Source organism: Vanessa tameamea, chromosome 19, assembly GCF_037043105.1.
Source record: "Vanessa tameamea isolate UH-Manoa-2023 chromosome 19, ilVanTame1 primary haplotype, whole genome shotgun sequence".
Taxonomy (NCBI): domain Eukaryota; kingdom Metazoa; phylum Arthropoda; class Insecta; order Lepidoptera; family Nymphalidae; genus Vanessa; species Vanessa tameamea.
In genome coordinates this window covers 3,750,109-3,777,342 of record NC_087327.1, presented here as the reverse complement: position 1 = coordinate 3,777,342, position 27,234 = coordinate 3,750,109, and the positions used below count along the sequence as shown (strand labels likewise).

General features: G+C 33.6%; 2 protein-coding genes across 5 annotated transcripts in view; one reads left to right on the top strand and one right to left on the bottom strand.

Annotated features, from left to right (window-relative positions):
- Uxt (Uxt prefoldin-like subunit) overlaps window positions 1-27,234 on the top strand; it is a 313,647-nt gene that overhangs the window by 146,290 nt on the left and 140,123 nt on the right. The window lies entirely within an intron of this gene.
- LOC113396128 (protein doublesex) overlaps window positions 1-27,234 on the bottom strand; it is a 165,820-nt gene that overhangs the window by 40,569 nt on the left and 98,017 nt on the right. The window contains exon 3 of one of the 4 annotated variants that reach the window (XM_026633938.2): window positions 10,314-10,525. The exons of 2 other annotated variants lie outside the window; for them this stretch is intronic. In XM_026633938.2, coding sequence (XP_026489723.1) covers window positions 10,338-10,525 — 188 coding nt within the window. In that variant the 3' untranslated portion in view covers window positions 10,314-10,337. Of the gene's footprint in view, window positions 1-10,313; window positions 10,526-27,234 lie in introns of those variants that run through there. One more of the 4 variants, XR_010309442.1, reaches the window with a different exon arrangement.

The following is a 27,234-nucleotide window of genomic DNA, read 5'->3' as shown; positions in this document are numbered from 1 at the left end:
TTGACTAAAGGTACAAGGCATACGAGGTCTTCAAATGAAGCCAATTGGAATTAACCTTAAAAGCCAAAAGCCTTAAACAATTACGGATAGGGCTTGGTGGGAGGGCTTGCCAAACAGCAATACTTAGTATGAAAGGCCAGTGTAACTACAGGCACAAGGGACATAACATCTTAGTTCCCAAGCTCGGTGGCACATTGGTTACGTAAGACATGGTTAAAATTTCTTACACAAAAGGACACGAAGCGTTTACCCAGTAGAACTTTTACTTTGTAAATATCTTGTCTTTTGTCAATAGATTCGATTCGAGATATTTATTAAATATTGCTTGTATTCGAGCAAAACAAATCCCAAGGACTCGTTTTTATTGATGATAAATATGATGTAACATTTTGTCACTCTTAATTACAAGGCAAGTTAGTTTTATTTTATAAAATCCTCTCCCGAAACCTAATCCGTCTGACGAGAGAGCGCCGAAGAATTAATTATGATTTAATTACGTATGACGGACTTATTTTAAAATGAAAACTGGTTGTGATAAATAAGCACCTTTTTTAATGACTTCAAAATACGGTGATAAGTTTACATGTGTGGGCTTTTTTCAATAACTATATTATGTAAGGTTGTCTTGTAGTTTTATTCTAATAAAGAGGTTCTATTACAAAATAAAACTGGTGATATATATAATGGTATAATTATAATTAATAAATTGTTTGTATACATTTCAAATGTTTTGTATTTCATGAATTTGTTTCATCATGTAGTTCGTTGCTTAGTTTCTAGACTATGGAGCGCAAAAATGTTGAGATTGTGTTTGTTTTCTTTTGGTATTTAAGTAAATAAGTTAGAACAAGAAATGAAGCTTCTCATTTACTCGTCTTTATTATTATATACGTCTATATTACTATTTGGATACGCTCCAGTCACACTGTACTAAACTTACTTAAAGAGTATATATGTAAAGAAAAAAATGTATTTTTCTTTAATTTGAATTCCGCGCATCAACCGTCATCGAACGCGCAGTGACATTACAACTAAATTTTGTTAGCCATGAAAAATATTAACCTAGAATCAATCTCGTGATTGTGAAAAGTAAAGTATCTTGTGATTTAGGAACAGACATTGTTAATAAATAAACATTAAATGTCGTTTCTCTTTTTACAGGTGCGTAAATATTGTTTTATGTAAAACAATGCGTAGGTAAATACAAACTTTTATTTTATTTTTTTATTATTGTAAAATTAAACAAATGAATCTCTTTTTACAGAGAAACTCAATTGTGTTTCATTAACTGTGTCATCCTAATAAAAAGAATACCAGAAAAAATCTTATATATAGTATATACGACTATTTAAAAGTCCTATCATGTCAGCCAGATAACCAGATCAGTTAAAGGTGATAACGATTTGGTACATACAGCCTTATAAAAATTAATCTTAGAAAAAAGGTTTTATTTTAAGACATAGGCAATTTTTGACAGATAAACCTAATAATTTTATTGGTCTAATTCGGAATTTTAAATCTAGAATCTAGAGACATGTGACTGACCTGTGACTGACCTAACTGACCTGTACTAGATAGAAACTAAACAGAATTGTGACATTCTTCATCATCGAGTTTTGGTTATTATAATCTACTACTTTTCTCTGTGTCGTCATTTTTGAGAATACCTATATGTTCAATGGTTGTATACATATGACCAGCTATTCCTGTGTGTGTCGATGGCGTAAGTGGTCCGAGAAATATAGCTGATCTTTTTAGGAAACATTTTACAGTTAGATCACCGCTGGGACCCTCGCAAGCGATGCTTAATGTTCGGCCTGGTCAAAGGATTGGTACTAACTGCACTGCTGATGAAGTGAGCTTGATTATCAGGTCTTTGACTAGAGGAAAATCTGCTGGGCACGACAGTCTGAGCCTTGGGATTCTACAACACGCAGGACCCCACTTACCTAGGCTGCTAGCTATGCTCTTTAATTTATGTCTAAGCCACTCATTTGCCTGAAGATATGATAAAAACATTAGTGATACCAATTGTTAAAGATAAGACGGCTGATATTTCAGACAAAAGTAATTATAGGCCTATCTCATTGACTACAGTTATTTCAAAGGTATTTGATAGAGTGCTCAATTCACAACTGGAGAGTTACATTCACCTTCATGATAATCAGTTTGACTTTTGAGCTGGGTTGTGTGTTAAGCACTCTGTCAGATATTATACTAGCCGTGAGACTGCTGTACACGCATGTTTCCTAGACCTGTCTAAGGCTTTTGACCTGGTTTCCTATGACATTCTTTGGCAAAAATTAGAAGAAATTAAATGACCATCAGAACTCATTAATATCTATAAGTATTGGTACGGAAATCAGGTCAATCGCGTGCGATGGTCGGGAATAATGTCGCAGCCATATAGGTTTGAATGTGGGGTAAGACAGGGAGGATTGTCCTCCCCAATTCTCATTAACCTTTACATCAACGGCCTGATTGTCGCGCTCAGTGGCACCCGTATCGGCTGTCATATAGATGGAGTGAGTGTCAACAATATAAGCTATGCTGATGACATGGTGCTGCTGAGTGCATCAATTTGTGGTATTAAAAAACTTGTCGCTATCTGTGAGGAATATGCGGAACGTCATGGACTGAAATACAATGCGAGTAAAAGTGAACTCATGGTCTTTGAGGTCAATGGTAATAAAAATAGGTAAGAGTGAGGTTAACTTTCCAGAAGTTAAATTAAATGGAACGGTACTGCGAAGGGTACAGAAATTTAATTACCTAGGACATCTATTGACCTCTGATCTCGGCGACGATGATTACATAGAACGGGAACGAAGGGCGCTGGCAGTAAGGGCTAATATGATAGCCCGCAGGTTTGCACGATGCTCTAAAAATGTTAAAATCACTCTTTTCAGATCTTACTATACTTCATTCTACTCGTGCATCCTGTGGGCTCATTATACTCAAAAATCGTACAGCACCCTTCGGGTACAATATAATAATGCGTTCAGGGTGATGATGGGGCTGCCCCGATTCTGTAGTGCATCGAGAATGTTCGCGGAATATCGGGTCGATTGTTTTTATGCCACGATGCGTAAAATATGCGGAACCCTGGTGCGTAAAGTCAACGGCAGCACCAACAGCATACTAAGGATGATCGCCAGCAGACTTGATTGCTTGTATATCAATCACTGTTGTGCAATCTCTAAAGGAACGGCGCAGCAGTGATTGTTAATTTTGTACTAACACTAGGATAAGATAATTGTTACTAACAAAAATGGACATATAGACTGAAATAAATGAGTTATTATTATTATATGTATATGTAATCGGGGGAATTATTTTTTATCAGGTTAATAAGTTCACGAAATATAGTTTTAATCATAGTTACTAATTTACTCGTAAGGGTTCAACTATAACACAATGAGTAACAGTAAATAAATAATTATTCACAACAATTGGAATAAAATTGGACTTAATAAGTTAATTGGAAAATAAAATACGTGTCATTTTCGACAAAAATATTATTTTTGTTTTTTAAAACATAAAGTCGTTGACTTGTATAACACGGCACAACATTTTTAGATTTGTTAGCGAAAAAGCGATAAAATAAATTCATTTATTAGACGTTCGCTACACAAAGGATCTTAACGCAGCGCCGCAGCTGCTTACTAATGTCAACAGTGACGTTTACGCGCGAAAAGTTTTACGATCGGTAGACACATCAAATATATAGGGTTGTGCCACATTATCGATTGTGTGCAGAGTAGTAAGTAGCGATATTTTAGAGAGAATAATCGAATGTGATATTTTATTATTTTACAATAGCTACTAAATGCATGTATATATGAATTAATTGTTTGATGAAGCGATACAAGTGTGAGTTTATTAAACTTCACTTAAACGTGCAAAGTATTTTTGACCGTGTCGCATTGTAGTTATCTCGTAGGGACTAGAACAGTGACTTCTGCACAGATAAATAAAGTCATTGCGGTGAGCCGCCGTCTCCGAGATTTAGAAAGGAGGAGATTGTTATAATAATGATATATTATAAAACATTTAATTTTGTAATTAAAGAAACTTTGAATTTTATAATATTATTTTTATTAACATGTGTTTGCGGACGAGCAACTCTGATGGTGAGTGGTCACCATTGCACATAGACGTTCACGCCGTATGAAATTTTAACCATTCCTTTCACCTATGCGTCAACCAATTAGGCACTAAGATTTCATAATGTGCCTGTTACCCTGATTCACTCACCTTTCAAACCGGAACACAACAATACTAAGTGTTGCTGCTTGGCGGTAGAATATATGATGAGTGGGTGGTACGTACACAGACGGGGTTACACAAAGCCCTACCACAAAGTATACTAAGTTAAAGACATAATAGTTTACTTTGAATTATTACGTTTCAAGTAGCAAGCAGGTTTAAGCTATTCTTATTTAGATATGTATAGATAAAATTTAGTTTTAACAGAAGCCGAAGATCTTTTATTCTTGGAAATATTAGCAGAATGATTTACTTGTATCCTTTCTGGAATATTTACTTAAATCCTTTTTAATTTATCGACGTTTTACACACTTCACTAAGAGGTCCTTTTTACGACCGTCTCGTCTTGTAGCCGAGTTCCATTTTTAAAGGGGCCATTGCTTGTGGTAGGTCATTGGAGTAACAATATATCGTATATAGGTCTAACTAATTTATATAGTACTTTTATTTTTTACACTTTTTGTATGGAATACTATTAAAATCAACTTTCTTTAAAATTTATGATTGTGTTTGAATTTAAATAAATTATGCAATATTATATATATAATTTAAAAGTTTTGTAAAATTATTGCAAAATCATATAAATTTTATTTGATGTTTTCGTCGAAGGATTTTTTTTCAGCTTATCATATTATTATGATATAAGTAAGTTTATGTTGATTCTACCAATTTGCCATTAAACTATATATTACCGACAAATTTGTTTTTTGTCGGTATGATAATTTACAGTATGAACCTTATTTAAATATTTTATTCTTGGTTTATAAGTTACTTATAATTTTTTATGATACTTTTGTATCTTTTAATATATCCTATCTCTTTTAGTTTAATTTAATAAGAAAGAGATAGCCGTAGATACATTCTTTGGACGACTACACACGTACGTCACATAAGAAAATATATGTAATTGGTTTCAAAGGCATCGAATAATTCCAAAGACATATTAATCAGAAGGAAATTAATGCATAAAAAAAGAAAAATGTTTAAAATTTTCCAGCGTAAAGTCCGCGTATAATTTACGAGTAGCTCGCAATAAAAGTTTTTGTTACGAAAAGCGGAGCTATAAAAATTCCGTCCCTTTCTGACGTTGGTTTACGAGCGTGAAAATGCGAGATAGCTATATATTTCACCGGTAGTTTTATTACGTGATCCAACGTGCCGGCAGTATCCTTGTTTTAAAGACGGTATTATGTAGAACTGGTAGCTAGAGTTGTTTTAATGGTGTACTAAGTTTTAACGAACGAGAATTATATTCAAATCAATACTTAAGAATACAGGAATTTACATTTCTCATGGGTCATGGGTCAGAATATCCCTTGAGACACCGTTGAAGGTGTAAACTTAAACAGTACACCATAGAGCTCCGAATTTTATGGTTCTCAATGATTTTAGGTAGAAGAAAATGAACGCTAAAAGAAAATAAAGACTAAAATTTGTGACACATACGTACTTCTACAAATACAGAATCATGTCATCCATCCCTTTAGCAGAATGTTTAAATCCACTAATTTCGATAATAGTTTTATTAATCGTATTTTTTATTCTAAGTATTCGTAATTAAGACAGTTATTTTTCAGATATCTATGTCAAAAATACCATGCAACTAGAAATTTATACATGTTTAATTAAAACGCATGTTAGCCAGATATTGGAAACCGCAGTCTTCCCAGTAATACGGTAACAATTATTAAGAATATATATTTACATTGAGGAATTTTATAAATTTGAACAAATCAAAATTAAATAGCTAATTTAATATCTACTGAAAAATTCGTGACCTCTTAGAATGGTCGCAAGAATGCTAGCAATATTTGACCGTTGAATTCTGATTTCCTGAGTGAAGTGAAATTGCCAGTAGACGGAATAAGACGGAGTATTATCTACATTAGAAGCTTTTTGCACTACTAATCCATGGTCACAAGGTTTTAACGGTAAACGCAAACATATACGTACATAACGGGACGACACGGGACGGGACGGGGACGGGGCTGACGTGTCAACGCATGTCGCTTACTACAATATAGTCCAACCAGCTTCCGTAGGATTAGGGTCAGTCTGACACGTCGTTTGCCAAGACTCAACAAGAGCAGGAACGTCAATGGCAAAAGTCATTTTAATTATTTCATTAAGGGAACCGCGACAGAAACCTAAACTCTTTGGCCAATAATATACATAATTGAGTTCTTTACATAAGATTAAAAACCGGTAATTTGATATCAGATCAGAAGAGAGTCGTTTCGTTTTGTTTACATGATTGATTTAATTCGTCTTTTACACAATAAAGTAGAATTTACAGATCTCGCATCTTTCTCTTCGCATTTCAAGTGCACGTTGATTTCGTTTCAGTGTGTAAAAATAAACAGTTTGGTACGGAAAATTTACATTCGGGGTTTGTTGAAGTGTACTTGATTAATTAAAATTTTATATTTCAAACACGAAATGAGCAAGATCTTTAGTTTGGATATTCCGTTCGCGGCTAATTGAATATTTTCAACGCATTCGTCTAATCTTAAAAACGTGTATGACCTCTTATACGATATTTACTTGTTTGCGTGTGATATTTTTATCACTTTGCTTTGAATTTCAAACGGGGTAATGATGAACTTAAAGATTTAGAGCGAGCATCGTCCCTAATAAAATGAGGATATGTCAAAATCCCTCTTCATTGCGCTGAAACAGAGATCACCTACAAAATCCAAATATCTATAATAGATTAAACTATAATATTTTAGTCAGCCAGTAATGTTTGAATAAAGATAGACAAACTTTAGATTTACGTATTCCATGTAATTTTCTAATAGTTCACCTATATTGTACAAAACAAACAGTTCTTGATTAATATATCTCTATTTATAATACAAAACTATTCCACTAAACTACTAATATCCACTTTATTTTTACATTCAAAGTTCCGATAACAGCTTCGTCGACGTTAAAAAAGCCATTTTTACGCAAATCCATAATGAGTATTATTGATTATTCAAGTTCTCGACTCGATATTGCTTCCATTCGATAACAAATGTAGTTTGTTTGGTTTTTGTACATTTATATGATGATTTAAATGTATCTGTAATAATATACTTGATAACTTTAAATATCTTTGACTATTGTTATTTAATGTTTTTTTTTTAAATCAAAATATTGTGATACAGAATTTTTTTAATTATATGCTATGGGATTTAAAAACATACTCGACTTTTATATGTGCCCCATGTCGTCACTTGTATTGAGTTGCTAGATTGACGTTAACCTTTTGCAAATGTCAATGTCAATCTAGCAACGCGATATATTATTACATAGTAGATAGAACACGTGTAAATTTAAGCGAATGTCGCAAATGGGAAGTTCAAAAGCGATCAAGTACCATTTATTTAATTATCAGCTTAATTTGTGTTTGCGTTTTCACAGAAAACTTGTCTAGGTGTAATTTTGCAACTTGCATGTGTGCTGAACTTACAATAATCGTATTATGAATCTTCTTCATAAGAAAGGAATACTTATGCCTAACCTTATGACATAATTATACGAGTTAAAACTTCCCTGATACCGTAACCGTACTGATAAATATGATTTTTTTATAATTTATTTATTAATGTAGTATATAACAGCAAAATCTATTCTACTTCGTCATTGTGGCTATCCAATAAACAAAATTTTTATATGTTTAATCTGCTGCCATCAAAACTATAAGATTTGACGCCGTATTAAATTTTAACCATTATTTTTGTATTGAATTGCAATCGAACCCATTGCCTCGATATACAGTCACTATATCAGCGAGACGTACTGTCTTGTCAAATTAATTTATTAATATTCCGAGTAGATATGGGAACTAATATAAAATAAACGCGTACGTAACTTGCTCAAAGTTCATTCAAAGGAAATAAATAAGATAATAATTAATACAATTGCTAGAAAATAACGTCCGTCTTTTCCTTCACTTTATTACAGTAGATCGCAAACTGTAAAAACTATTTAAAATCAAAGTGATACGAGAATACAGTCACGAAGCTACTTACGTCTAATTAAGATTCACTTAAACCATCGTAGATTCAAGTAATAGTCTATTAAGTTACATATTTAGAGATATAATAAGTTTATCCATTTTATTTTTAAATCCGAGGTATTTTATACAATGTTTGTAATGAGAAGTTGATAATTATTTAACCTTTCTGCTTATCTGGCCCAAGTTACATTATATTAAATTAAAATTAACAATTTTTAGTGTGGGTACCACAAACTCTTTAGTAGATCGACAAGCAGCATAATGTATGAAAATGACATTAGTATAAGATACATAACGATTCGCGTAATAAACGATTGTGAAAATGACGTTATGAATTTTTAAGAGATTCACATTGACTTATCATTCGAATAGATTATATTTTATTGTTGTATTTCGATTATCGAATCGATGTAATTTGTCTCATTATGTCTGTCTCGCGGCTGGAACGAAATAAAAAAAAATAAAAAAGAACAATTACAATTTTTAAATTTAGAATTGTGAAAATCTAATCCTATATATTAATAGTGTAAGCCGATTTTTGTCCCAGTGATTATGGGACGATAGCTGCACATAAAAAATCGGTTATAGTCTCTTTTTGAAGAGCTCCAGCCGTAGATGTGCAGAAAATTACAGAGGATTCTTGACTGCAATTTACTAAATTGTTACTATTTAACAAAGAATTAATTTTAGAGAGCGGAAAAACGTTACTGGTCGGTTATATAGCGGTGCTACGATTGTATGTATAAGAAATTAAAGAAAATTGTTATCCACAAACTCCAATTCTAACTTAACTAATGTATACTATTTGACATTAAAAATTTAATTTAAAAAAGGTTTCATAATTTTGGCGCCAAATATGACTTTCAGTTTTTTTTCATTGAAATTAAATTAAAAAAAAAACCTGTCAAAGGTCGAAATTCCTAAAAAATCTTTTATTATAAAGTTTCGCGGGAGACCCACTAGTTTAAAATAATTATCGTTTCGTAATACTTGACCAGCTTGAGATGCGTGTTTTAGCTACATTTAATGTCACCTCAGAGATTATGACCTAAGACTAAGCCGTACTATTATCCGTCTGAAAGGCATTGTTTGCACTATTTTATTAGTAATAACTTGAAGGAGAGTGGTCTTTATACGCTACACGTCTAGCTTTATTGTTATCACCGAAAGATTTTATAACCTATCATGCAGCCGAATTAATGATGTCGTTAAGATGTTTCGGTGGCAACTTCCTTTGTGTTCAGATGTCACAGGTGTTATTTGCTATTATAATTTACGAATGCAATGAAATTGAAATATCCTATTCGTACATTTAACTGTCATTGTGTTCTATATTTAAATATTTGAAAACAAACATGTAAAATTATTTTACTAGTTGCCAGTATTGTTTAAGAAGTGTTTATTAGTCAATAACAATGGCTAAGAATATTAAGTTTATTTATTGTTGTGTGTATTTTACATACACTATATTCAGTGAGTGTAAATATTGTAGTATTAGTGTAATTTTTAGTATGTTACGCACGAAAATAAAAGGCTACGTACACTAAATGAAAAAAAAAACATCGTGATTAAGAAAGTTACCTTAATATTAATAAATATCCTTTTTTTAATGATAATGGACTTCCTAGTTCGAATATTTTGAGAGTGGAATTGTGTTCCAGTCACTTTGCAATTATAATTAAGTAGTTCGAAATCGAAGAACATAGGTTTGTGGAGTCTTTATTATCTGTCTGTCAATATGGAGCGCTTCTCGCCATGGGGATTGTAGGTTCTAAACACCAGCGCTCTCGCTTCTACGAGTAGGTATATATAACATTTGAAAGTTTTACTATATTTTTAATTATAATTATATTAGTAAATTCCTTCTATATGTGTTTTCATTTATATATGAGCTTATTGAAATTTAACTACTGCTTAATAAGACGATGTGTACTTATGCTTTATGAAATAAAAATATTATGTTACGTAAATGAAAATATAATCTAGTGGTACATTCATAACGAAGGAGATCACGTTATTTTTTTTCAGGCAGACCTACCTGACGTGGCGCAGTGTCGCATCGCTACAAGTGCGCGGGTGGTGGCGAGTGGCGCCCGGCGAGTGGCAGCGGTAGTAAGTGTGGCCCGTATTCCGGCGCGAGCACGTACCGCGGCGAACAGCACACACCGTACGTGCGCTTCCGCGCCTGAAGCTCGAGAAGTGAGCACAGCGACCGCTCGTACAGCTGCCACTGATGGACCACCCAATGTGCTGTAAGCGTATACTCCCATTAATATAGGAAATATATACTCAAGAAAGGCCACAGCACGGTAAGCATAGTGAATTGACCTCAGAGATCCTTTAAAATCAAGTTAATACGACGCGTTAATTTTGTAACTTGTTTGAATCTTTCAAATAATCGAGACGTTTTCTCCTATGCTTATCGCGCTTGGACCGTCATCTGTCCTTTGTTTAAATAAAGAGTTAATGAGCTTAAGCATAACTTCGCAATGCATTAACGGGTATTAATTGTCTTTGCGTGTGAATAAAAGTTATTTAAATAATTACTTTCGCACGTATATGCGCGTTTAATTCTTTGTTTGGACCATCATTCAATAAAATACTTTAATTGTTCATACCAATGAATATACATAACCCAATATAACGCAACAAATATGTCTCCAAATATTTATTATCATAATGTCGTGTCGAGTACAGATCGTTGTATCAATATTCTCACGCGATCACCTGTTCATACTCGTACATCTCCTTTCGGCATTAAACTTAACCGTCAAGACGATTTAAATGTTAACCTGCCCTTCATTACGACGAGAGGTGTATTTAACATATTTGCATGCATAATTAATTTTTGTAATCTTTAAAAAAGTAAATTTCCGTCATGTTAGCTTAATACAATATAGAGTTTGTCGTTAATTTAAACATCTACCAAAACTTTAGATACCACGTGTTAAAATGCTATTCGTAAACGGACAAATTTAGATGGTGGAAATTTTTCGGTTACGCCTGGATAGGTACCACCCACTCAACAGATATTCTACCGCCAAACAGCATACTTAGTATCGTTGTGTTCCGGTTTAAAAAGTGAGTGGATGAATACTCACTGTTACTACAGGCACATGAGATATAACACTTTAGTTCCCAAGGTTGATGATGCGTTGACGATGTGAGAAATGGTTAATATAATATCTTAATGTCTATGGGCGGTGACCACTACCGCCAGATTTATTTGCCAATCCGCCTTCTTCAATCTTACAAAAACAGCTTGGTGGTCTAGTGGTTGGCTTGGTCTAAATCTAGGCCCAGGGTTCAAATCTATTAAAATTTATTAAAAATTTTGCCGTTTTTCTGAAGACAAAAGAAAGTAAGCAGCGTTACGCTCTCGTGCTTTGGATAGCACGAAAAGCCGTTAGTCATTAGACTAGTGACCCTCCTCGGCTTTGCACAGGAGCAATTTATTAATAAAACTTCTTTTACCTCATACAAACAAATTTCACCTCTTTCTAATATTATCATAGAAAAGAAATAAAAGCACATCATGTATTCGTGATGATGAAATCTCATAGATAAGTGTTCGTTTAGAACGGAATCGGTCAGGTCAGCAAAATAACTACTGACTACTTTTTTAAGTAAAATAAAAACCAAAAGTAAAGAAATAATCAAAAGAACTTAGGAATTTTAAACGTCAAAATATAAGACGAATACTTTCAGATTGAAATTATTGATTAAATGCGAATTTCGAAAAGAGTTATCAGAGATTCGTGGTGCGTCAAAACGTAATAACGGCCGATTAATCACTGATTAAATCAAAACGACTTATAAATCAAACAGTATTATACTACCGATGTGTGAAATTTAACTTTATATATTGATGAGGATGATTGTGTGATTTGATATTGAACTATGTTTTAAAAACATTTATTTGATTAACGTTGACAGTTGATTTTTTTTTATTGAAATTGATTGCCTTTTTAGACATAGGTCTCAGAAAGAAGTCCTTATATAATTTTCATTCAGTAGTTCTGTCACAATTAAATCTATGTTAATTTTATAAAACTTAAAAACGAAATTTAAAATGATTACCGAAATATAAAAAATCGTAGGAGGAATTTTATTTAAAAGCCATTATTAAATTCCATCGATAATACGTAAAGATCAAATCTTGCAATTGGAATTCAAACTAGTTTCTCCCAAGCGCACACACATTTAAGGTGCTGGTGACCACTAGGCCAATTAAACTAAATAAACACTGAAAATTATTCAATATTGCAGAACAAAAGTTTTTAAAGAGTTTTTTTTAAAGTTAACATATTTTTAATTAAAGTAAAACATGTCAGATATATTTTATCGCCCTTTATAGTTACGAAAAAGTTTTTATATATATAATACTGGCATAGTAACAGCGTTTAAGGTCAGCTCACAATGAATTCAACTTTTTTTTACGTAAAATATAATTGTATTGTTGCTGTGAGTCCTTTTGCATTATAACAAGCTTTTAACTTGTTATGTTTCTTAGTTTTTTAGATCAAATCTTTCAAGTTGATTTAGTATAACTTCCTTTTATACTACGTAGTTGAAAATTATACATTTTGATCCATATTTGACGATACTTTTTTTATGGTATGGCCATATTGAGTGTTCAAGACATTTTACATAATATTCAATTTATGTTTATAAAATCTTGTAATTAAATTATTTTTTCTTTTTTTATTAATTATTTTTTTTATAAGGATTAAAACTTTCGTTAGCTCGGTTTATCGAAGTAATTAAATAGTATGAGCATCACTATTTAAAACGAACTTCTTCGTAAGTCATTAGGCAAGTTACAGCTAACACATACAACGACACGTTGCCTGGGTTCACGTACGTGATAAGAAATACATTACAGCAAATGTACAGCTGAGATGGTTCAGTGATAAAAAACGCGGAACATAAGTGAAGTTCGGGGGTTCAAATCAAGCTAAAGTGGAATAAGCTCCAAATCTTTTCCATGAACAGGATACCTTTGACAAGCTGTGATATATTTACGGTTTTTTTTTTTAATTCATTTATTTTCTATACATTATTTTAAACTTTATAACAGTTGGTGTAAAGTTTTTGCGCCAGAACAGAACTACGCACTTTATGTTATATCATTATTTAATATTTTGAAAGATTAAATCAGCTATCTACTTTATTATAAGACTAAGAAATATATTTGTCTGTTAATACGAACTTGCTATGAAGATAATCATTAGTTACACGCAACACGTACATACAAGTATGTATGTGTTGCAAACTGTAACTACTACTAATAATAAATTATATTTATTTTTCAGGAGGACTTCATTTTACAAATTGTTTCCTCGTATCCGTAGCAAAAATGACGTCACTGACCAAGCAAAAGCTTTGATAGAAAGGACGTCACAATTTCGATCATCTGTTATTTTATGATGTCGTTGTGCGTCTATTATTTTTCACTTGAAGTGCGTTTGTCATGAGCGCGACATATAATCGACCCTAACAAACTAATAGGTTAAAAAGTTTGAAGAAATATTGCTGTGTTAATTTTCCTTTCGAATTCAATCATAATGTAAATATATAACTACACTACTGTATTTAGATTGATACCATAAACTTATAAAGAAGCCTAGCATCTCATGAGAAACTGTGGTTGAAAAAGGCTTGTCAGGCTTTTAAAAAAAAAAAAAAACTGTTACTGGTTGGTTGCTAGGCTGTTTCTGAACAAGAAACGAGTCAGCCTTCCTGTCACAATGAGGCGGTCAGGTGGCTTCGACCTTATCTATACTAACAATTAAATCGTGTAAACTTTTCAAGAATTTCGACGAAGAATGCTGTTTAATATTCCATCCGAGCAAACTCATTTTGTGATTATACCTGTTAAATTAAATACGCTTCTCGGTACCTCATAAGTGCTAAGAAATTTTTAAATTCTCAAACTATTTGTGTAATTACTGTCAATGAAGAATATGCCGTGTAATTGACAGTTCATCTTTTATATTAATAGTATAAAATTGGATTATTACTTTTTTTAAACTATTAAATAAAATTTTAAATCTATTATTAAAATTAATTCAGAAATGAATAAAGTAAGCACACACATAAACATCAAAGCGGATGTCAGCGTAAAAAGTAGCGTAAAAGGAGCGTGCGTGTTATTCCGCGGCTATAATTTAATTTATAAATCTTCAGGTAAAGCACTGCCCAGTATCGCACAATTGTGCTCTTTTTTTGCTTCCGCGCGAGCTTGAGCATGTCTATATGTGTAAAACGTGTGCAAGCATGAATGCGCTGCGCTTATTCCGACGTGGGCCGATCCTTTTTTTTTCTTATTTGAGTTCTTTGATTCGATTAAAGGACCAAATTAGTTCCTTTTATTTTCTGAACATTTGTAATCAGAAGTTACATATGTATTTATATGTCACTTGCAAACATAGGTGCTTTGTCTATTACATTATATACATAGGATGGCAACACGACCTGACCGGAGATATAACACGCAAAATAATCGGCGCACTGCTAATTCGAATTACTGGAGTTCTTTTGACAGCTTAAAAAAAATAATAACAAAACGAATCCAAAGGCTACTAGAGCACCAAACCAATTAAAATATAATTATTTAATAAATACAGATAATAATTAGTTACTTGTGAATAGTATTATTACGAATATATTTTCGTGATTGTAGCCCTGTACACAAATGCTTTATTTTTGTTAGCGTAATGTACATCGTTGGTATCGGTTTTGAAAATCGAATGCATAGCTAATGCTTATGAAAATTAACATATACAACCTCATTACGAATAAAACTAACAACTCACGGAAATACACGTCCAAGTAGAGATGTTTCATATTAAAAAACCGAGTCTATAGCGAATACTTACTAAACGCTTCATATGAATAATAAATTAAGGATAATACGACGATGGGCCGTAATTTATGCTCGATCGGAGGCTTATAATGATGCCGTCGTTGCTGGCCTCAGTCAGGTGTCAATTTACGACCAGTATGCGATATAAATAAGGGCGAAAGCACGCGGCGTTGCTCGCCTTGAATTGTTTTTCTTATCAGAATACAAAAATCATTCAAATGTCTCATCATTATCAAGTTGTTATAAATGATTTACTACCTACGAGTGTAAATAAAAAGTATATAATCTTAAATCCCACTTTATGTCAACACGATAGTTTACTTGTGCATGTTTTTTTAAAGCACCGAGTTAGTAACAAAAGGGAAAATAAACATGCGAAATAATACTTCTCGGTGGCGGGATTCATACTGGAGAACTTCACTCAAGAGGTAACAACAAATGTAACACAAATATGAATAAAAATTATTATGGCTTCCTAAACATTAAAACTCGTTAGAAATACTTAAGAGCTAATTAGCCAAACATCAGTAGGCTCAGGAAGCCGCAAATAATAGACTAAGGACAATTAGCTGTAGTAATACCAAGTAATTGGATTACAATATATAGTCAATTTCAGTGCTTTGCCGACCGCACTATGTACTGGTAGGTAAAGCGTATTTTACAGTTCTCGACGACTCAAAGTTTTGCATGTTTATAAAAAAAACGATCACTTCCAGTAGCCAACCGCGACTTCGCTCGTTCGTTCTAGGGGTTGGTCGTCTGGTTTTAAGTATTGAAGTCTTACTTCATACCAAATTAGGTTCAGTGATTTTGGTCGTGAAGGAACAGACAGGTAGACGGAGAGAGATATTATTATAGATTAATTTTTATATAACTTATATACTTACAGCTTTAGGTAGTTCATTTGAAGAAAACATTGAAAATATAATATTAAATTACATTAATAGCACTAAGTTTGACTGAGTAATTTAGTATAATATCTGTTTATGTCAGTATAATAAAAAAAAAAGATATCTATTAATAAAAACCGTGACTCATGAACATGTTACATAAAGTAAATCGATATATTTATAAGTATCGAGTTTCTCGTAGAAATCGATTTTATCTGCCAATTTTGAGATCACAACACATTGAAAGCGATACAATTATATACTATTCAATAAAAACTTACATCAATAAAGTACCAATCAGACATACATAACAATTATGATGTGAGGATTCTTGTAAGCTTAGGTAAACATATTATGAGCAATAATAAGATAAATATGATACATATTATGATGTAATTAGAAAGCAAAGATTAATAATAAATAATAAAATAAACATGAATGGCCCGTGACTGTTTATCATTGCTGTAATGTTACACGTGTATTTTTTGTAATCGCTATAATAATAAGGCAAGCGAACGAAACATAAACAGGCCGGCGGAAAAATGCCCGCGCGATGGATTGATCAAATCAAATCTGCTGTGTGGTCGTTTGCATGAAGCAGCGAAATGTAACAACTGTTTTACTTGGAGGCAGGGCTTTGTGCAAGCCCGCCTGGTAATACTTGCACTACTCGGTATTGTTGTGTTCCGTTTTGAAGGGTGAGTGAGCCAGTGTAACTACAGGCACAAGGGATATAACATCTTAGTTTCCAAGGTTGATGGCATTGGCGAAGTAAGGGATGGTAATTATTTCTAACAGCACCAATGTCAACGGGCGGTGGTGACCACTTTATATCAGGTGGCCCATTTGTCGGTCCACCTACCATAAAAAAAACAAACAGAGATGTGGTGGGGTGATTTTATGTCCTAAAAATATCTTCGTTAGAAAGACAAGAATGATATCAGAAGAGAAACTGTAATACACTTCATGCAACTACATTTCTTAAGATTTTAATTCTTAGAAATTCACCTTCCTTTACTTTAAAAGATAAACTTAACATGCGATTCTATTGTTGAAAATTCAATCAGGAGTTCCTGAACCGAACATACATAGACGGGTTTCTTTAAATTAATTTATGTATAAATAGATTGTTGACCCTTAATTTCAGCTACAAATGTAGGAGAACTCAATAGGAACAGTACTTATCTGTAATGACATTGATGTGGGCGTTAAGGCCTGCAACTAAATATAGCTTGATCTGTGTTATTATAGTATTTATTGTTTTCCATGTACCGTATTAAAATAATAAAATAAATTGATTACAATTCACTTGTTCATTTCCTGTCTATTGTTATTTAAGTCAAAATATACTTTATTCAAGTAGGCTTTTACAAGAACATTTAAATCGTCATTTTACAAAATATAAGTGAAGCTACCACCGGTTCGGAATGTAGGCAAGAAACTCAGTAGTTACTCTTTTTCAACATTTAAATACAATGTTATGTTACTAACATTATCTAAAACGGGATATTTACCATGTTTTTTATTTTTATTTGGTGGAGCTCGATATTTCGACATTATCTACGAATGTCTTGTTCACGAGACTGACGTTTGCGGGTAGATGTTGACGGCATTAGAAGTGTCCATATCGGACTACCTCCTTTCTCGTACGTTTGCTGCGTAAACACTGGTTACCACTACCATTGTCACTTTCACCCCTACTATTTGTTTTATTTACACTCGAAACTCGATCCCGTGTTTTACAAACGAAACTCACCGTATCGATTCGCGAATTTTTTATATTATTATTCAAGGGTTTGCATAATTTTATCACTGGATTCCATACTTTTGACAGTTGAAACCCATCTTCCCTATTGAAATTACTATATTTAGTAATTTCAATGGCTTCTCGTACCAGTCGGGGTATGTAATGGCGTTCTGTCGCGAGTATCTGAGCATTATGAAACTCGATCCAATGGTTCGGTCCGGCTTCCAGAAGATGTTCCGCGATGGCTGATTTCTTGGTATCATTGTTTTTTACCGCCTTGATATGTTCGTTGATACGACAAGATACCGTACGTTTCGTCTGTCCAACATAGGATTTACCACAACTACAGTCGATTTTGTAAACTCCGGGTTTTTCCAGGGGAAAGCTATCTTTAGGTGAACGCAACATTTGCCCTATCTTCTTGAAAGGAGTGAAGATAGTCTTCACCGCATATTTGCCCAGGACTCTAGCTATCTTATCTGTCACTCCTTTAACATATGGCATAAATGCTGGTTGTCTTTCAACCCTGTACTGTCGCAGTAACTTATGATCCCGTGTAGCTGTGTTTCCCACTTTATATCCATTCCGCCGTAGGACCTTTTCAACGTGTGCTAGCTCAGATTGTAGGTGGTCTTCATCACAAAGGTCATATGCGCGATTGGTCAAAGATGCTACTACAGCGTTTAAGTGTCGAGGATGGTGGTGTGAGTTAGCATGAAGATATCGGTCGGTATGCGTTGTTTTCCTATAGACAGTATGGCTCACAGAGCCGTCCATACGTACTCCAATTTCAACATCAAGGAATGCCATTTTTCTGTTCTTCTCCATTTCACAGGTGAATTTAATTTTGCTGTGGATGCTGTTCAAATGATTTAAGCAATTCGTTGCACTATCACTGTCCCCCTTTATGATGGCAAATACGTCATCTACATACCTTTTCCACAGTTTAATAGTAGTTACAGCCTTTGCCGTTGACATGGCTATCTCCTCGAAATGTTCCATCCAGATGTTGGCGACTAGAGGAGCGACTGGACTCCCCATTGCCACACCATCTATCTGCAGGTAGTACTCGCCTTGGTAAACAAAGTAATTGGTTTCTAGGCAATGGTGTAGCAATTTTATATATTCAGCCGGTATGTTATTTAGCTGTAATTTCACCTTTATAACATCCATACATTCAGAGACCGGCACATTCGTGAATAATGACTCGACGTCAAAACTGACCATCAAGTCGTCAGGGTCAACCGTAGTCGAACGCAAGATGTCAACAAATCGTCTGGAGTCCTTGACATGAGATTTTGTCTGGCCTGCTAACGGTTGTAGTACTTTAGATACATGTTTTGCCAATTCGTAGGTGGGCGAGTCAATCTGACTTACTATCGGCCTCAGCGGGATATTTGGCTTATGTATTTTGGGTAGTCCGTATAATTTAGGTGGTTGTATGTTTCTCGGCCGGAGTAAATATTTTGTTGTCTCATGTCCAATAGCATCCCTATAGGTCTTGATTAAAGTGGTCGTAGCCCGGTTTGTTCTTGCCGTAGGGTCATAGGTGACTTTTCGGTAAGTATTTACGTCACTCAGTAGATGTCGTATTTTCTTGTCATAGTCTGTGACATCCATAACCACAGTAGCATTCCCTTTATCCGCTCTAAGGACTATTAGGTCTTCATCCTTCTGTAGTTCTCGTAAAGCGGACAATTGATCCGACGTAATATTAGGTTTAGGTGGTTTTGATTAACGTAATATAAGGGCGGCATCTTGTCTTAATATGTCTGCCTCAAAAGTAGGTATATTATTACGCTGAATCACTTCCTCAACACTACCAATCACGTCTTCATAAGGAATGCATTTTGGAGTAGGGGCAAAGTTCAAACCTTTTTCGAGTACCTCAATATTAACATGGTTATAAAAATAACCATGTTAATTTAAAAAAAAAAAAAAAAATGTTATGTTAGTTGAATACAATATCCAAATACTCGTTGCCCGTGATTGCTCAGTGGTTTCAACACGTGAGTCTCGAGGATTGCGAGTTCGGGTATTAATCAATGATCGTGTAAAGAGAAACATCGTGAGGAAACCTGCATTAGTCGGATGTTAATTGGAGTAGTGGGGGATGAAATATAAAACTTCTTCTTAAGAATTCCTTAACCCAGCACTGGCATATTTACGGGCACTTTACTATATTCAAATACATTAAGGTTAATCTTTAATGAAAATATAATAATTTGTCCTTTATTCAATATTACGGGTCAGATAAATATTTATTAAGACTTAAAGACCGATTTTGTAATTAACATTATAAAACAAAACCATTGACGAACAATCATACGCACAAAGATTTTCTGTAATTCGGAATTCCATAAATGAGACCAAAAGCATTAAATTCCAATAAGAAAGTTAAAAATTATTAATTTTCCGAACAAAAATAAACAGAAAAATCTAGAACGAAAACCGTCCAAACTTTGCATTAATATCATAAACAAACGAGGAAGTCTAATCATAAACCAAGCAACGACCTGTTACAAAGTTATCGTGCATATTTAAATCTTAACTCTATATTTAATGCAATTCAATTTTATCATCGTTTCATATCGAAACAAACAATTTTAAACCTTATCACTCATCAATACGATTGTACCTTACCGATTAAATCGCTTAACATGTGACGTTTTGGTATTTATATAACCTTGCCGGGTGTAATTCTTGTATCATTGATACGAGAAATAGATTCATATGCAATAGCTACCACGTGCCGCACTTTGTATAAGTAGATAGTATAAGATATCTGCCATTTTAATGTGACCCTTCTCATTGGTCTATATCGTTATATTTAGTTCTGATTTTGAAAATATAAACGGTCAATTTTGTTGGACGGTTGACACCAATGCAACGTTTCGCGCCAAGTAGTATACTTAACATAATTAATTGCATTCTGATATTTTACATCCGTATTTCGAGACGATAAATTTTTGTTTTATTAGTAATATAATATATTCCTATTGCAAAGTTATTAATTATTTGCTTTTATTTAAATACTAGATGAAAACCCGGCTTAACTGGAGTAAAATAAATAAATAACTAAACAAATATAAATTGCGATAATTTGAACCCCCATATGCATGATGCAAATGTGAACGATTTTTGAGTTATCACGATTTTTGGATTTTTTCAAAATAAGTCAAAATTGCAACTTCAAAATTTTATTTAAAAAAAAATATCAATTAAAATCTATTTTTTTCTTCTCATTTATAAAAACGATTAAACACTGGATATTTTTCAATATTTAAACAATAATTATCGGTCCAAATTTAAAAATGCGAGACGGAAAACGATATTATTTCAATATTTTTTTTGCTATGCTATGCGAAAATGGCTATCAAGCCATCGCCTAGTATTGATACCAAAATGTGCAGGACATCCGTCTTGCTGGTATATCATATTTGCCTAGTAGCCAAAGGTACGTCTTCGAGGAGGCCAAACATTTTATTTGTCAACAAATCTTCATAAGCTGCAGTATTTAGATTGCTTGGTATAAAATATCCGTCCGATTAAATTGATATTATTATTGAATATGATTTAATTAATAATAACAATAAATAGCTAGATAGTCAATATTAAAACAACGTAACGTAACGTCTAAACGTACAGAATGATTTGAATCTACATCTGAGTTAAGTTGAGAAAAACAAAAAATAAATCTTGGAAACTTTAGACATTGCTATGATACGGAACCAAAGGCGCGCGACCAACACTCGAACTTGGCAGTTCTTTCAAAATAAAATAATAAAAAAATCTTTACCATTACACAACGCCGTGTTAACTTACAAAACAGATAAATCTTTTACGTATTTCAAAATTTTCAATCATAAATAATCACACAGAAGTCCGAAGTTGATACAGCGGGACTTTTTTTAGTCATTTTTTACGGCCATAAATTTGAAATTTGCATGTTAAGCAGCGACTCTATCACGAAGGTTGGATATAATTATTTTAATGTTGATGTATGGAATAATAAAAAATCTCTCAGGGCATGTGTACTGTGTGATTACGAATGATTTTATCGGAAACTAATACGCCTTAATCAAGTGCTACAAAAGTAATTTTAAGTCGGTTTATTCCTTATTTTCTTTAAGATATATGTTGAAATCATAAGAGTACTATTATTAATTATAAAACGAAAATCATTCAAATCTATACGTAATGGACAAAAGACAACAAAGACAAAAAAGTTCAGTATATTTTTCTTCTCCATTTCGTTTTGTTTGTAAGTTATTGACGAGCTTTTGGCTTCCTCGTTGGTCTAGAGGCTAGATATGAGGCCATATATATCGACTTTCTAGGTTTTAACCCCGTATGGGCCGATAAAAAGTTAATGGATTTTTTGTCCAAAAATTCTCAGTAACAGATCCAAGGTTGGAAGTTGGAAGTGTGTGCACTCCCTTGGCTCGGAAAGCATTTAAAGCTATTGGTGCTGGGTATTTCCTGTACGTTGGGATTGGGCGTCGTCACCGAGTCAAGACGACATCATCATTGTCGAGCTTTAGTGTCATCAGTAAAAAAATTGCAAACAATAGTGCAAAAAAAGCAATCGAAACATGCAAAATTTACGCATTTTCTCAAATTTTCAATAATGATTATCGTCGAAACTCAACCACTGAGCGAACACTAGTAATTTAAATTTGAAAACTATGTGGTTTTTAGTCTACTAAAAATTTAAATATTGGTTTTGATTTCTTTTTTTATTTGAACTGTCTTTTGATTATGATTAATAATATACTTATGAAATTAAGTTTTAGTGAGTTACGTGTTATACATACAATGTTCGCTTTAACAAAATAAAAAGTGTGCAATTAAACATACAAACAAAAGCGTATTGTTTCGCCGTGTAAAATATTTTAAGCTAGTTTCTAGAAATGCAAATTAGCATCGTTAAACGGTCCCGCCGTTTGTTGTCTGAGGGCCCTCGTGACGTCATCGTGTTAAATACTCTCTTTCGTTTTACTCATATTTCCAACATATGATTTCGCAGCACATCGTGACTTTTAAGCCTCGATTTAAATTACATTTTTTTGTTTTGTTGTCCGCAACAATTTTTGTTTTAAAGATATCCAGCACGGTGGAATGTATAACGTACTCCGAAACAGCGCGGTTTTTAACTTAGAATAAAAGTCGCAACTGATCCGTTGAGAACACTCGCATCTGACGCATGCGCAATGGCTTTAAACGGTCTGGCAATCGCTATCCTCGTCTGACTAGTGATGTTACGCACTAGTTCTCTTTCACTATACTTTTAATATTTACTATCTTTAACAGCCAGCAACCTTATTTGCGGCCAGATTCAATTAGGCAACCGTATATCATAATAAACAGAAAAAAATTAGCTTTAATTTGATATATAAATTATGAATGTACGTTGTGAGTGTATATAACGTAACAAAATCATACCTTTGTAAGCCTGGCTGCGAAGAGGTGCGGCCAGATGCGCAACGGCAACCATGATTTTTCAGAGTCTTTATAGGTGTTGCCGTAAAGTGGACGACATTTTATTGAAAAAACAAGTCAATGAAATTTTTGACGGAATAAGAATTATTAATGATTTAATTAAAAATACTAGCGGCCACATTTTGATAGGCAACCTGGTAGATATAAATTCCCCTAATCATAAATATGTGTAAAAATTTGGGTTTTAGCAAACACTCGATGGGTACACTGATTCTGCAGCCGGATCTCGAACTATAATCTTCAATTCGGATTCACATGTACTATCCATTGCTCTATCTGGACTCAATTAGAAACTAAGTTAAAAAATTGCAATGTGTTACTCGGATTGGATCAGAAGTAATTAATTTGAATCGTTATATATTATATTAGGCATTTATCTCGTTGTTGGAACAATGATCTTTTATCGGTTAAAATGTAAGCACAAGGATTATGATTGTTCAACTATCAAGGTACGATAAGTTAACCGGAGACAACCTTACTAATATAAATACACAGTGAGCCCACTGTACGTAGTGGATAAGAACGGACCATTAAAATATACAAAGTTATATCAACTGTATTTTATTATACTGATTATTTAAGAAGTATTTTTAAGTAAAAAAAATTATACGTGATAAGATGTGAACATTGTAATGTATTTAGTTAATATATCTAAAGTCTATTCCAACCACAAGAGGACAAAAGCCAAGTAAAAACACTTGAATTTTTTTTGTGATATCGTTGGAAGACAACTTGAAAAATTGCTTTTTGAATGTTGATAATGAGTTAAGTGGAATTAGTGTTTGTTAGTGTTGTAGTATAAATAAAGATGTATTAATCAAGAACTTATGGAAAAGAGAGTCTCTCGCCGATCGTTGTGGGTTGTGGGACGATTGTGATTCGATTTTATTTTGGCTATTTTCAGGTACCATTTATAATATTGAAGATCGAAACTTACATAATAAATTATATTTTGGGTTTGATTTTTATAGTGAATTTGATTGTTACCGTTCTGATGCAAATTATCGTGCTCATAAGTTTTAATTACTATTATTAGGACGCATAATTAGCACTAGTTAACATTAAAATTGACATGAAGCGATTAAAAATTCATTCCGACTTCGTTTTGGAAGTGCGTTGTGTGCCGATATTCTTTTTAATATTGGATGGACGAAGAGCTTCGCCTATACTAATATTACATAGAGGATATACATTTGTTTGTATATAGAGGATATCAGTAACTGATAAGGTAATAAAGAAGTTTTCATTGGCCGAAAGCTAAGTTATGCCTGAGTTCTATAGATTATTAAATATCCTTATATCGTATTATTTTTCTTTATTAATAAACTTCACCTGTGCGAAGGGACAGCCCCTTACTTTTTATAAATATAAACAATTTTCTTTTCTAACTAATATAAAAACCCTTATTAAAGCAGTGCACCTTCTTAACCAAGAGGAGATATTTACCACTGGGACATTTGAGTCTGTTATCTACGTGCAACTTCAACCTAATGCCTACATGATCATAAAATTATAACACCCAATGTGTATATATAATATAAGTCGTATATTCCAGTAAATACTGTGATAAATATCTTGAAATGATGCATTTAATCGGTCTGAAGTAACCGTCGCATTATCTGAGTTGTCATTTTATAGACGTCGACGGAGATAAAAATCACCCAAGTGCGAAGACTTCGGAACCTTTGTTACGCGAAGTGTTCCGTGACATTTGTTTCTTGATTTAATAACGAAAATTAATAACATGAACCAATTGAAATTTAAGTTAAATATTTTTGAATAAATATTTAAACATTTGTACATGATTGATAAATTTAAATAATTTTAATTTTATATTATGTAACTTAAGTAGCTTTGGTCCGCGGCTTCGCTCGTTTCGTTATTTTCAGGTACTAGGTAGCATATTATATTATTGTTGAACGAAGACTGAGTGACGTGGCTTGGGAAGTCTGAGTGACGTCACCTGACAGACGACGTAGCATAAGAAAAAATATGACACGCGGGCGGCGAGGCGGCCATCTTTAGTGGATATAAGAGATAGAATTGGGTAGTCGGTTGCATGTTATATGAGCTCTTTAATGTTTTTGTCATTTTGCTCTATATAATTATAACTTTGTTAACTAATGAGCCGAGGTGGCCCAGTGGTTAGAACGCGTGTATCTTAACCGATGATTTCGGGTTCAAACCCAGGCAGGCACCACTGAATTTTCATGTGCTTAATTTGTGTTTATAATTCATCTCGTGCTCGGCGGTGAAGGAAAACATCGTGAGGAAACCTGCATGTGTCTAATTTTAACGAAATTCTGCCACATGTGTATTCCACCAACCCGCATTGGAGCAGCGTGGTGGAATATGCTCCATACCTTCTCCTCAACGGGAGAGGAGGCCTTAGCCCAGCAGTGGGAAATTTACAGGCTGATTATGTTATGTTATGTATAACTAATGAGTACTTGTGTATATTTTTTCAATATTTTGGTGAATGATAGATTATATCAGAAGTGGGATTGGGTTTATGCCCTATCCGACTCGCCTTCTGACATTTCCTTATATTTCTTACGCATGAATATGAGCGTTCATATATATTTTTGAATTTAACGTTTTTAAATTTTTTCTATAAAGGTGTGATGATTACTTTGAATTTTTCATTTCAGATTTTATGTTTTATGGTTATACTAACGTTGTTAGTAGTGGTATTTTGTGAAGAATGTCAGACCAAAATCGTGAAAGACGTAGCCGAAAAAGAGGACGAAGTCGACATGGCCGACATCGTGACAAGTACTCTAGTAATGTTAGACGTCAAATGGGTTTGATTCTTGAACGTCTAAATAAATTAGAAGGTAATAATGTGCAACAATCACCAACGTCGGAAGCCGTGACTCCACGGGTACTCTCGGACCTTGGCACACGGACGCCGCAGGTGACAAAGGATTGGAAGAGGCAGGCGCTGGGTCTTCCTCGAGGACTCAATCTGTGAGTGGTATCATTAATCCCGAAACGACCACCACTGTGCGAATTGTAGATTCATTTCGTTTTATAAATACTTCGGTAAATCATTCATTTTATATTTCTAACTTTGATCCCAGTGTTCATGACATCGATGTTTGGTGCGGTAAGGTTGATCGCGCGATAGCTATTAACAAATGGAGTGATAATGAATGCCTCCCTCGTATAGGGAATTGTCATAAAGGTGACGCTAGATTATGGCTTAATGAGTGGGTTACAAAAGATCGTAGTTGGAGTAATTTTAAGAGAGAATTTAAGCCATTATGTCCCAAAAAACCCGACGCTGCACATATTTTATTTGATTCAAATAATTATCCCACCTATGCGGATTATGCACGTCGTTCGTTACTTCGTCTCCGAATCGTTCGGGGATTAAGTGATGAATTAATATCTGCAATAATTATTCCTGGTGTCACAGGTCCACAGATACACGCTGCCGCGACTAACGCGAAATTGATGCCCAATGATTTGGTAGAAAAAGAAAAGATTCTATATATTTGAAACCTGATTTCTCTGAACGCGATGTGGTAGCTTCCGTGTCGCATAATAGAAATGATTTTGTTAAAATTAATAGTGGTAATAATAATAATACAAAATGTCAATTTGTTGATGGTAGATGTTTTTCTTGTGGCCATGCAGGACATAGACAGGCTTTTTGCAAAAAGAAAGCCGAAGTGGGTCGGTCAGGTCAACTAAGTTCTTCGTTTAATGTGAATAGTTCTAATTCAAAATCTGTTACGATAACCGAGCCCTGTTCTTTTTGCAAAAAGTCTGGTCATCGCGTTGATACTTGTTTTGCTAAATTGAAGTCAGAAACACGAAATAGGGATAATGTTAACTTCTGTAAGGAAAAAAAAGATACACGCGATAATGATGTGGTAGAAGCAGTTATATGTGGTGTACCAGTACACATTTTAATTGACAGCGGTTCTACTATTTCTTTAATTTC